General features: G+C 43.7%; 1 protein-coding gene across 1 annotated transcript in view; it reads right to left on the reverse strand.

The window, feature by feature from the left end:
- LOC126419763 (cubilin-like) overlaps positions 1 to 13,957 on the reverse strand; it is a 753,686-nt gene that overhangs the window by 669,422 nt on the left and 70,307 nt on the right. The window contains exons 7-8 of the mRNA XM_050086938.1: positions 11,845 to 11,948; positions 8,248 to 8,389 (exon numbers count right to left, since the gene is read on the reverse strand). Coding sequence (XP_049942895.1) covers positions 8,248 to 8,389; positions 11,845 to 11,948 — 246 coding nt within the window. The remainder of the gene's footprint in view (positions 1 to 8,247; positions 8,390 to 11,844; positions 11,949 to 13,957) is intronic.

The following is a 13,957-nucleotide window of genomic DNA, read 5'->3' on the forward strand; positions in this document are numbered from 1 at the left end:
GAAGTCTACGTGGCGCGTAGTTTGCCCGGAGCCGGTGGCGGCATCCACGCACGGTCGGAGTGTGAGGTGCTGTTCCCATTGCTACGAGGTCTGTGGCTCACCGAACCCGGACAGAAAACTGAGTCTTTACTTAATCTATCAGAGCCAGTCCTAGCTGCTCACCTTGTGTCGTTTGAATTTCGTTGTGGGCCATTCCCGCGAGCAATAACGTGTGTTTGCAAATTGGAGAAATTCTAGCCGCCCTCCTGCGGAGTTTAACTTAACTTGATTATTTTTTAAAAGAAGTGTGCCAACGGAATCTTCTGCCTTGTGGCCGTTAACGTTCCGGTTACCTGCCCTGGCTATTGACGTAAATTCAGGCAGTGTATTTTGCTTGTCATGTTGTGGCTATCCAGCACGGCGTGTAGTTTGACAGCTGGATGTGTAATTCGTTGTGGGCGCCGATATCTTCTGCGTGTTCCATTGAACTCCCTGCTGTGTGCTGGTCCGGTGGAGCCGAAATTATCCGCCGCCCAGTGTGGGCGAGCGGTTCTAGGCGCTTCAGTCTGGAACCACGCGACCGCTACGGTCGCAGGTTCGAATCCTGCCTCGGGCATGGATGTGTATGGTGTCCTTAGGTTAGGTAGGTTTAAGTAGTTCTAAGTTCTAGGGGACTGATGACCTCAGATGTCCCATAGTGCTCAGAGCCATTTCGCTTGGTCCGTTGACTGTCTGGCGGTTGGGTTGCTGTCGGATTGAGAATTGTTGGGCCGATTACCTGTCTCACCTAAGCGAGCGTTAGTGTATGAATTCCAGACTGACCCTTGGAAACTTCTGAGCGCCATTTGATGCATTGCCTATTCTCATTTATCCTTGTTGTTTGTTTATGTATGGCTTCTAGCCGATTTTAAATTAAACTTGTTTTGCCCTTAAGGAGTGAGATTGTTTGGGCCTTCAGCCTAATTTAGAGAAATGTTTTAGGATAAGGCCTTCTGCCTTTTAAAATTCAAATTCTTGTTTTTGAGTCTTAAGTGATTGGCCTTCAGCCGGTTTTAAATTAAAGTTTTTTGCCCTTAAGGCGTGAGATTGAATGGCGCATTTAGCCGGGAATTAAATTCAAAAATTAATGTTTGGCTTTCTCTGTTTTTAATGTTTTCTTTACTCTTGTAATGTTTGTCAAATGAATAAAGTATTATGTTCAAATGCAACTGAGAGCCACTCATTTTGGCCTTTTTCCACAAATTAAACTATCTGTCCTGTCCTGCAGGTATAGCAGGGGGCCTCACCTTTTTTCTTTACTAGATCTCTGTTGACTTTCTGTAAGCGCTTGTGAATATCATCGAAGCTCTGGTTTTTCCTCAAAAGAAACTCAACGATAGCTCTCTGCGTGCAACACATCTCTGATACTGACGCCATTTTGAAGGCTACGTATGGTGCCACCACTTATGGACATTTCAAGAAACTATTAAGGCTGAAGCAGGAATATTCCACCATGTCCCACAGCAAATTTCACATTTTTTAAGCGACATTGGCCGTGAAAAAGAATGTGTTGCATTACTTATTGCTAACTTCTCGCTGCTCACTCAGTGTTGTTTGTACTATCCTATGTTATGATCCTTTGACTAACTTTGGGTTAAGGCACAGTGCACCTTTCCAATATCAAGTCTGTCTACCATGTTTTAAGGCGTTTGTGTAATTTGCATGCATACTTCAACTTTTAACCTAATACATATGCCAGAGTTTTCATTCTCTCCAGCCAAATGTCGCAGTATTGGAAAGGTCAGACGTATTTCTCCAACAAGATGCGGAGAACTGCTGTGAAGTTTGGAACCAAGAGTCTGTAGAGCACTTTCCCGCAAAATGCAATGGTCCTAGGTCCGAATCCTGAAGTGGCGCACAGTTTTAATCTGCCAGAAAGTTTCAAATCAGTTCGCACTCCTCTGCAGAGCAAAATGTCGTTCTGGAGATGTTCCAGTGTTAGGTTACCATCTTCCACTACTAAGATTAACAGATACAGGGTGATTTTTTCCACCGTGTACAAACTCTAGGGATTGATCGATGAGAGGATATGGAACAAAAAGGATCTAATGAACTTATATTCGGAAATGCATGGTTTCTATGCTAGAGACAATTTTTTCAATCATTCGTTGTTACAGAGATGGAATACTGTAACTGCCACAGTTACAGTATGCATGATTTCCTCCTCATATGTCATGCCCTAGCGCCATCTCCTACCATAGTAATTAGTAATGTGTCCTATTGACTTCTCTTGTTGACTCACCTTATAGTGGATGTGATACAGAGTTGTACACAATGGTTCCGTATTCGAATCGAGAGCCTGCCGACATGGTGTTTTCTTACGGAAAGGCAAATGGGAACCAGCGGCAGGCAGCAAGATTGTGTCAGGAGGCCTATACCCCCGACAGCACCCACAGCACTCAATGTTTGCAACAGTGTTTCGCCGCTTTTCTGAGACAGGGACGTTTCAGGAAGCAGGAAATCATGGAGGACGTACCCGAAATGTTCAGACACCAGACTCGGAGGAAAACGTGATTAACACTGTGGAAGGTGACCGTCGTGTCAGTACCAGGCAGTTGGCTCGCCATTACAGGGTACGCCAGACGATCATGTGGAACATTCTCCTTGACAGTTGTTACTAACCTTACTAGCGACAAACTATCGGCATCGGGAGCAGTTTTGTCACTGGTTTCTTCTCCGTGCAACCTAGATTCCGAGATTTGTATGATCCATCCTATTCAGGGATGAGGGCAAATTTACGCGGAGTGGTAAGTTCAGCTTTCATAACAGTCATCTGTGAGATTGTATGCAGAATACCCATGGTATGGTGACAACGAATCATCAGCATCGATGCAGCCGGACCGTATTTTGGGACCAGTCTTCCTTCCACGTCGCCTAACAGGCCGGAACTATCGGCGTTTCTTGCGGGTGACATTGCCTCCTCTGCTAGAAGCAGTGGCGTTGATGATTCTAAGAGTTACGTGGCTGCTATTTGATGGTGCTCCACCCCACTTCGCCGTTAACATCCGAAAGCATCTCAGTCGTGTCTTCTCTGGTCGACGGATCGAACGAGGGGTCCAGCTGCATGGCATACTCATTCTCCGAATCTCAAGCTGTGCGATTTCTGGATATGGGGCCATCTCAAAAGCATCGTGTATGCAGAGCCCATTCCAGATGGGAGCAGCGTATTCATACTGCCTTTGACACTGTTCGGATATAGCCTGGTCGATGTGAACGTATGAGACAGAACATGCTACTGCGCCTACACGCATGAGATGGGGCACATGGAAACCATTTTCAACACACGCTCTAATTGTGGCTGCATTGTACGGCGCATATTAGACTGCAGTCTCTGTAACAGTGTCTGATTGAATAAATGGTCTCTACCATGGAAACCATGCATTTTCGGACATAAGCTCATCAGAGCTTTTTTGTTCATCGATCACTCCCTAGAGTTTGTACAATGTGGAAAAAATCACCCTGTATACTACGCTTTGCCAATCAGTGGGTAGTAACATTTTATTGTGTTGCACGGAAGTGTAAAATGTGTCTCGAAATTTTGTTCTGTCTAGCGGTGTAAGCTTTTTAATTTTGTTATATGATCGATTTCACTCTTTAATGTGAGCTGTAATAATTTATAAACAATTTCGAGACAGTCTGCAGAAGTCAACGCCCACAACAGTGGGCAATTGTCATTTCTGCTTGCCGGTAATTCGAGCGACGGTAGAAATATGTAACTGTGGTTGCCTTACTTTTCCCACTTGAAATCAAGAGAAAGAGCACAGTTGTCAGTTGATCAGATTCAGCATGTGCACGCCCGAAGCAGGTTGTGTAGAGCGCCAATTTAAGGCCGCATGACGCGCCAAGCTGCGAGGGGCAACAGAGGCGCTGGTTCAAATAGCCCTGAGCACTATGGGACTTAACATCTGAGGTCATCAGTCCCCTAGAACTTAGAACTACTTAAACGTAACTAACCTAAGGACAGCACACACATCCATGCCCGAGGCAGGATTCGAACCTGCGACCGCAGCGGTCGTGTGGTTCCAGACTGAAGAGCCTAGAACCGCTCGGCCACACCGGCCGACTTTATCGGAGGTCTGCAGATGTTATGAAGTGGTGTGCGCTGCTGTGTGTAATGAGCGAATTCAACCTGATAAGCACACATTATAAGGCCTGTACTGGCTTTCAAACTGTGCTTCATATTTGTCAATTCTCGATTCCGTAAGTTTTTCAGATGTGTATTCTTTTGGCCACTGTATTTTATATCATTTGATTTTTCGTTATGTTCTACACAACCAACCCGCTGCTTATTTAAACTGTCACATCGCAGATGATGCTATTTGGATTGTATTTTTATTATAAAAATTCTCTTAAAGATTTGAACAACAATCTGTTACTTGCGTAATGGGTTTGTGTGCAGCTTTTAACATGTGTGTATTTTAAATCAAATGTTTATTGCGAAACAGCATTGAGATACTTCGTGTGTTTTCACTGTAGTGGAATTTCATAGTGCTACGTGAGTATCTTGGTGTTGTGAGTAAATTCTTCTTGTTGAATAGCTACAAATCTGATTTGTTTGCCCATATTATAACCATTTTGCCGTATAAAAAGTAATTATCTTTTAAATTTCTAATATGTGCTATTTTTATGAAAAAGTAAATATTCAGATCTTATTTAAATAAAATAAAAAAATATTTTAGCAAGGAGCAAGAACCACTCACAGCTCAACCCAGTCCTAACTACCCCTAGCGGCATGGAAATGTAAACTCTAACTGAAATAAAATTCCACCCAGCGCCTCCAATAACAAGTAATGCAATACTGTTTCAACACATTACATGTTACATTTTGTTGATGAGTTTCCTCAGGTCTCACATACAGCTTACGAAGTTGAAAAGTGTCTCACGTATAATGGGTGAGTATAAAATTAGACCAAGTTCTTTGTTTTCCTGTCCCAGTTTTTACAGTGAAAGTTAAATCATTTGTAAATTATGGAACTAAGAAGTTAATCATTGTATTAAAAAAAGAAATTTTATATTTTCAGTCTTTCCACACAGCAAATGTTTTTGAAGCGTGAACAGTACAATGGGTAGAGTTATTTTTGCTTCCTTTCAAGGTTTTTAAAGATCTCAGGAATTACCATAAATAAAAATTAACTGTTTCTTCTTTTGATACTTCTGTTACAGTGGAATGTCTATGTAGTACTAATTTTAAAGCTCTTACCAAAGGCCAAGGAAAGATAACTAATGTCTGAGGGAGGGCGTGAGAGGGACGCTAAATGTCATGTCACTTCTGTGGAAAAATATCCCCAACCGGCCTTGGTTGCGGTTCAAAATTTTATTTCGATTTTATGAATTTTCCTTACTATGTAAGTGGAGTTCATGAGAGCTAACTGTGACGAGAAGTTTCTGCGTCTTGTGTTAATGTTGCTCAGAATGTTGTTCAAAGACCGTGGTGTATAGCATACTTTAGTGGTTAAATTAGTGAATTAAAGTTGTTAGATGTTATTTTCACGTATTAAATGGAAGTGCAATAATAAGTTTAATAAATCGTCAGAAGATATTGCTAAGTAGCCACTTCTCCGTTCATCTGTGCTACGACCTCCGCGTGAGCATAAACTGTATCAGCTTGTGCTGCATGGGTAAACCGTCTATAGCTCCAGGGTCGAAAGTATCCTGACACTCGAGTTTAATACACAGTTGATCACTAGACGTCACTAGGGCGGACCTGCCATGATATAAGGAGGTGGGGAGTATAGCGTTGTCTGCAGAGGAATAGCAACAGAAGAAGGGGTCAATTAAGAGAACTCACTGACTTCCAACATGTACTAGGCACTGGATGTCACCTGACTAAGAAATACATCAGGGACATTTCAGCCCTTCCAGAGTTGCCAAGGTCGACTGTTGGGGGTGCGACTGCAAAGCGGAAACATGAAGAAACTACCACAACTAAGTCCAGGTGGACGTCTATTGATGGATAAGAGCCGTCAAACATTGAGGAGGGTGGTTGTAAAAAATCACATGAAATCAGCGGAAGGAACCACTCAAAAGTTTCAAAGTGCTACCAGCAGCGTGACGAGCCCAGTGACTGTTCGTAAGGAGTAAAAAAGAATGAGGTATAATACGCTACTGGCCATCAAAATTGCTACACCACGAAGATGACGTGCTACAGACGCGAAATTTAACCGACAGGAAGAAGATGCTGTGATATGCAAATGATTAGCTTTTCAGAGCACTCACACAAGGTTGCCGCCGGTGGCGACACCTACAACGTGCTGACATGAGGAAAGTTTCCAACCGATTTCTCATACACAAACAGCAGTTGACCGGCGTTGCTTGGTGAAACGTCGTTGTGATGCCTCGTGTACGGAGGAGAAATGCGTACCATCACGTTTCCGACTTTGATAAAGGTAGGATTGTAGCCAATCGCGATTGCGGTTTATCGTATCGCGTCATTGCTGCTCGCTTTGGTCGAGATCCAATGTCTGTTAACAGAATATGGAATTGGTGGGTTCAGGAGGGTAATACGGAACGCCGTGCTGGATCCCAACGGCCTCGTATCACTAGCAGTCGAGATGACAGGCATCTTATCCGCATGGCTGTAAAAGATCGTGCAGCCACGTCTCGATCCCTGAGTCAACAGATGGGGACGTTTGCAAGACAACATCCATCTGCACGAACAGTTCAACGACGTTTGCAGCAGCATGGACTATCAGCTCGGATACCGTAGGCTGCGGTTACCCTTGACGCTGCATCACAGACAGAAGCGCCTGCGATGGTGTGCTCAACGACGAACCTGGGTGCACGAATGGCAAAACGTCATTTTTTCGGACGAATCCAGGTTCTGTTTACAGCATCATGATGGTCGCATCCGTGTTTGGCGACATCGCGGTGAACGCACACTGGAAGCGTGTATTCGTCATCGCCATACTGGCGTATCAGCCAGTGTGATGGTATGGGGTGCCATTGATTACACGTCTCGGTCACCCCTTGTTCGCATTGACGGCACTTTGAACAGTGGACGTTACATTTCACATGTGTTACGACCCGTGGCTCTACCCTTCATTCGATCCCTGCGGAACCATACATTTAAGCAGGATAATGCACGACCGCCTGTTGCAGGTCCTGTACGGGCCTTTCTGGACACAGAAAATGTTCGACTGTTGCCCTGGCCAGCACATTCCCCAGATCTCTCACCAACTGAAAACGTCTGGTCAATGGTGGCCGAGCAACTGGCTCGTCACAATACGCCAGTCACTACTCTTGATGAACTGTGGTATCGTGTTGAAGCTGCATGGGCAGCTGTACCTGTACACGCCATCCAGGCTCTGTTTCACTCAATGCCCAGGCGCATCAAGGCCGTTATTACGGCCAGAGGTGGTTGTTCTGGGTACTGATTTCTCAGGATCTATGCACCCAAATTGCGTGAAAATGTAATCACATGTCAGTTCTAGTATAATATATTTGTCCAATGAATACCCGTTTATCATCTGCATTTCTTCTTGGTGTAGCAATTTTAATGGCCAGTAGTGTAGTCGAGCAGCTTTTCAAACGTCACATATTTCTGTATTCAACGATAAGTGATGCTTGAGGATGTTGAAAGACCGACTCCACTGGACAACTGATGACTGGAAACGAGTGTTTTGCAGTGATAAATCACGTTATACCCTGCGCCAATCCGATGGAGGGGTTTTGCTTTGGCGAACGTCTCGAGGAGGTTACGCGTCGTCACGTGTAGTGCCAACAGCAAAGTAGGACGTGGTTACGTTATGGCAATAATTTCTGTGGCTACAGCGTGGGCTCCTCGGGCTGGAAAAAAATATTAAATGCGGAAAAATATGAACAAATTTTATAGCAGTTTAGAGACGACCAGCGATTGTGTGAGCATGACATTACAACCTGTCATAAAGTGGCAGCTCTGAGGCAGTGGTTTGTGGATAACAACATGCCTGAAATGGATAGGGCTACCCAGAGTCCCGGCATAAACCCAATGGAACACCTTTTGGGGCGAGTTAGTACGTCGACTGCACTCCAGACGACAACGCCCAACAGCATTCACTTCTCTGGTTCTGGATCTTGAGGAACAGTGGGCTGCCATTCGTCGACAGTCATTCAGACACCTCACTGAAAGTGTCTCCAGCAGAGTTGAAGCCGTCATAAAGGCGAACAGGGGCCACACCCCATATTAATGGTCACTAATAGGTGTCCGGATATTTTTGATCAGATAGTGTAGAGGATCAGGCGGCGCCTTACCTGGTGGCAGAGGCAGTCGTAGCCGCCACCCACTCGGGGCTGGCAGTGGCCGTGTCCGCACAGCTCGGACGCAGATGCCGTCCCACAGTCGTTACTCCTCTGGGTGCAGTGCAAGCCGAAAAAGCCCTGTGCGCAGTGGCACCTGCAACAAACAATCGTTAGTGCTGCTTGCATACGGCGTACGTATCACATTCGGCAAAAAATTGTGTGATCACAAATCCAGGGTGCAACTTGTAAAGAAACTAAACTGCAGTTCAAGTACGTGCTCGGGATCGGTTCGAGGAAAGGAGGTTGAAGGATTACGTTAGTTTCATGGAATAGGGAGGACTGGAGGAGCACATTTTTTTTTAACGAGAAAACTCAAAACTGCCGAAAAACTGTATTTGTTATTCAGCGAGCACACTAATGCTACTGCTTTATAATAATTACCTACTACCTACAGCGTACGAGAGTAATTCATTTTTTTTTCATTTCAGAGTTACTTATCTGATGGGTAATAGCCATCTATTTTAAAATTTTCGATTCTCGTAGTATTCGCAACAAAAGTTTGGGGGATTTGTGACAACACGAGTCACAGCCTCCACTTAAATGTTATAAATATTTATTCAGGTTGTCAGAAATATATTTGACATTGTATTTGTGTAGTGAACAAACCCCCTGTAGCTTGCAGATTTGACTTCAGACAAGTGTTGCGAGAAAGGGGCTCTGAAAAGTAGGAGCAGTCATTCTGTTGTCGGTTGCCACGAGGGCAACATGTTTGTACAGTGTGAGATAAGCCATTATCTTCTAATAAATTTGTTCTGCACAACTTGAACTTTAATTCAATCTATCACAACAAAGGTTTAAACATTTAACAGTTCTTATTTAGGAAACAGAACAAGAACTTCACCAGTGGGATCATGGTAATCAGGCTTCTGTGGTATTCGAACCAGCTTTTGAGTGGAACAGAACATTGTGGTTTAGCGTAAGCTCGGATTAGGGAAAGGAATCGGCTGTGGCCGTTTCAGGGCATCTGTTCAGACAGTTGCTTCAAGCGATTTAAGGACAGCACAGAAAACTTAAACCTGTCGTGGCGGACGGAGGGTTGAAACCCGCTCCTATTCATAGCGAATGTGTTATCAGTCAGACTTTGGGTTGACGACTGCTCAGAGTAAAAGGTGTCAGACAATGAAATGTTGTTGTTATAGTCTTTTCTTCGAAGATTAGTTTGATATAGCTCTCCACACTAAACTAACATGTGCAAGCCTCTTCATATCTGAATAACTACTGCCACCTACATCCATTTCACCTTGCCTACTCCATCGGTGCCAAACCTTTCACTCAAATTTTTACTCCCCACACTTCCCTCTATCAACAGACTGAGGTTTACTTGATACCTCAGGATGTGTTCTGTCAACCGCTTCATTATTTTTCAACTTGTAGCCAGGGGCAGTTAGGGAACATTTTTGCACACAAACGACTTATCATTTGGCGCCCTCCCCCTCCCCCCCCCCCCCCTCCCACGCCCTCCTACCTTCTCTTTCATAGACTTTATCCCATGACAGTTTACAGTACTAATTCCGAAACACACTCTATAGAAACCTTGTGCTTGAGTGCCCCTCTCTGCTTGCTTCCCAAGTGGTAGTTTGTGTCATTTCAGCCATAAACCTTAAACTGGTTCTGGATGTACCATAAAATTCTTTTCTCCGCACTTTAATACAGTACCTCCTCATTCGTCGTTCGATATACCATCTGTTCGGCAGCATTCTTCTGTAGCACGACATTTGAAAAGCTTCTAGTCATGTTTCGTCTGAACTGCTTATTCTCCACATTGCACTTCTGTAGTTAGTGAGCTTCACGTTCCATGGATCATTTGCATGATTATGTGGAAATAGTCATTTTACATTCACATCGCAAACTTACTTGTAAATATGGCTACATGTTGAACATTCATAAATTCTTTTATTATTATTATTATTATTATCTGTTATATACAGGGTGATGCAAAAGTTGCTGTACACACTTCGTGGGTGTAATGTATGCATCAAAATAAGAGTGAAATGTTAAATAAAGTTTTGTCTGAAATTGTTTTATTTCAGATTTATTCAGTGAAGCAGGGATCACAAGTGCAACAGAAACGACACAAAATTAATTCTTCTCTGAAAGCAAACAGACGTAGGGGCACGAAATTCATCACACCTACATACTGTACATATACCTTAAAACATGCTGGAAGTGATTTCCATCTAGATGAAGTCAGTGACGTCAGTAACCGTCGACCGAATCATGGACCACCAGCAAGGCGCTCGAATAATCACTGACAGAAATTCCTGATGTCTAGGTAGTCCACAGATGTCAGGTCCTGTACCTCCTGCAGGAGAAATGGGTGGAGTCGTTGTCTCCAAAGTAAGCACCATAAATTGATTCAGGAATCCCTAGATTGGCAATTATAGGGCGAGTACTTATAGTAGGATCTTCGTCTATCATTTCCAGAATGTTCTCAACACCCACTCCATCCAGTTGAGGTCGACCTAACCATGTCGCATCACAAATGCCGGCCGCGCGGAGTGGGCGCGTGGTTTAAAGCGCCACGGCACGGATGACGCGGCCCCTCCCGCCGGAGGTTCGAGTCCTCCCTCTGGTATGGGTGTGTGTGTTGCTCTTAGCATAAAGTAGTGTAAGTAGGGTGTAAGTCTAGGGACCGATGACCTCAGCAGTTTGGTCCCGCAGATATTCACACACATTTGAACATCACAAATGCCATATTCCCTTAAACGCCTGTGTGTCTTGCTGCTCATGCATTGCCGTAAAAAAGGCACATATCCATGTATTCACTGAGTACGCCATTGTACCATACACAACAACTGCAATCAGTGAACTACCAACAGAATGAATGTGGTGCTGTTATACTACGGCAGTGACATAGAATACAAGAATCAACCGAGCAGCATAGAGGTATGTACAATTCAGGCCATCATCTGTTACTTTGCTGCTTTTAGTGCCTCATTTCGAAATCTAATTCACTCAGCATCACCATATTTAAATCCACTTCATACCACTACCCTTATTTTACTTTTGTTGACGTTCATCTAATAAACTCTTTTCAAAACACTATCCATTCTGTTTAACTCCTCGCCCGATGCCACATCTGAGAGAGACCTCAATGTTTTTATTTCTTCCCTCTAAACTTTAATTCCCTTTCTAAATTTCTGCTTGATGTTCTTTTCGGCTTTCTCAATGTACAGACAGCATTTCTATAACCTATTTCTAAGATTAGTCGTAGCGTCAGTATTCCCTAGTGTGTTCCTACATTTCTCCGGGCCCCAAACTTCCTACATTTCTTTGGACCCCAAATTGTTCTTTGTTGAGGTCGGTTTCTGTCGATATTTCCATTCCCCTGTGTAAGTTCCACAACGGGTTCTAACGTGGGCTAACCAGATGGCAGGCAAGATTAATTTGTAGAGACTGTGAAACAGTGGTTTGATGACGTTAGGGATTGATTATAAAACATTTTTGCGGCTTATACTGGAGTGTAGGCTATATGTGTGTGTTTCAATCACAGAAATTGAGTTTTTCTCGTGAAGTGGCTTTTTCTTTAACGTTGTCTTCAATACTCACTCGTATGTGCCTGGTTTGTTAATGCAGGTAGCTCCATTTTGACATCCGAGGTCTGTTCCAGCAAAATTTGCACATTCGTTGACGTCAACATCACAAAAAGTACCCTGAAATGAAAAATGAGGATGCTTTCTGAGAAATTTGGAAGTAATAATTGTTTATAAAGTATTAGACAAATTAAGAATAATAAATTTTGAGTACTTTTACATACTATACAGTATACACCTAAAAATCAGCCAACGTTCTATTATTATTAACAATTTGTTTAAGAAGAGAAAACAGATGCACGGCCATGGCTATATACTGAACCGTAATACCACCACGCTTCGTTAATTGTCACATGAGTAAAAGATAGCATTCTGAAAAAGATCAGTCCACGTAGTATAAAGCCTTATGTGTACAGTGGTTAGCAAAGCTTAGGGAAAAAAAAATTCGCGTGATGTGTCACTGCCAAGTAACATAGCTCGTTGAAACTTGGACCATACATAAAAGACTGCTACAGTATATTACACAGGGTAACTGAAAGAAATATAAAATGTAACGAACAGAAATGACTCTTCTATTGTATTCAAAAACAATTCTTACTCTGAAGTCATCGCGATGTACGATGGTCCACAGGACATTACAAAAAAAGGGACATGATTGTTAATAGTGTGAGTGACCGTGATCACCACGAACGGCAGTACATTCTTTTCAATGCGGTCCAACGCTGACCACAAGATCCCTAAGGCATTCTTGTGGTAGTGCATTCCATTCCTCCACCAGTGCGGTTGACAGTTGCCGGTTGGTCTTCGGTGAATGTTGACGTGGCTGTAATACGTCTCTCCAACGTATCACACACTCGCTCCTTGGATTTAAGATGAGCTACTGTGCTGGCAACCACTAAACCACAAGCTTATACAGCACTGTAACAGCTCGATAAGAAAATAACACTTCCTCCAGACACTTTCACATTCCACAATGTTGCCAAATCATGCATATGGGCGGACTTAGAATTCTGAGGCGCGACTGATTTTATTGGCTGCGTTAAGTGAACGACAGCCCACCAAAGGCGAGGTTTTATGTCTAAGACTGTATATGGAAGAGGACTGAGCAAGGGGAAGCAAGGAGAATTGCCAAGACCTGTTTGGAATAGAGGTAAATGCTCAAAGACAGAAATGAATGTCGAGTATTTCGGCTGCCTTATGCCTCCATTGTGACCAGAGGAATCAAGTAAGTCAACACGATGTAGAACTCATATCGTGCGGTGGCTCTCCACCGCTGAAGGAAGGCATCACAGTGAAGTTGTATGTGTGACTCAGTCGGTTGTACGGGATCATGCAGTAAGATGGGTCGCGTGAAGACGTAAACACACTGTGAATGAAATGCCCTATTTGTTGGTGTATCGACGCCAACCGTCCAACGCTTCTACAAGTAATAATATATCACTCTCAGACGTGTAAGAGCTCGTAAGAAATACGGCCGTAAAAACATCTTAATCGATAGTAACTGGAGACGGGTCTTGTCCGTGACAATCGGTTCTAAACCCGAAATGGACTGTTACTGTCAGTGTACGCAGATCCATCTCAATGTTTCCAAGAGAACACTGTGAACGGAACCGAATGCAAAGGACATTTGAAGTCGATTACCTCGAGATGGTCCCAAGGCAACATATAACGCTGCATATCTTCAATGGATGAAAAGAGGCATAAACTGTCAGTAGTTGATTGGAAGCGTGTAGTCGCCGAGATGCCTCTGCAGGCCTGTGCAGTCAGATATCCTGTGGCACGTTGGCTGGCTCACAAAATCACCCGATCTTAAGCTTGCAGAAAATTTGTGGTACAATTTGGAACAGTTTATGCGATGTAGCAATCGACATCCCCACAAACTTCCTGGAAGATTAAAACTGTGTGCCGGACCGAGACTCGAACTCGGGGCCTTTGCCTACCGCGGGCAAGTGCTCTACCACAGGTAGATATGCCAGGAAGTCCGCTGCAGAGTGAAAATCTCATACTGGAGACATCCCCACAGTTTGGTACTCTATGAGATCTAATCAATAATTAGTGACTTCCGCTAGATGTGGGATATCTGAACAAACTTGTGGTCCCTCTTTTTAGCCGAACTTATGCCATTATCA

The sequence above is a fragment of the Schistocerca serialis genome, chromosome 9 (assembly GCF_023864345.2).
Source record: "Schistocerca serialis cubense isolate TAMUIC-IGC-003099 chromosome 9, iqSchSeri2.2, whole genome shotgun sequence".
Lineage (NCBI taxonomy): Eukaryota > Metazoa > Arthropoda > Insecta > Orthoptera > Acrididae > Schistocerca > Schistocerca serialis.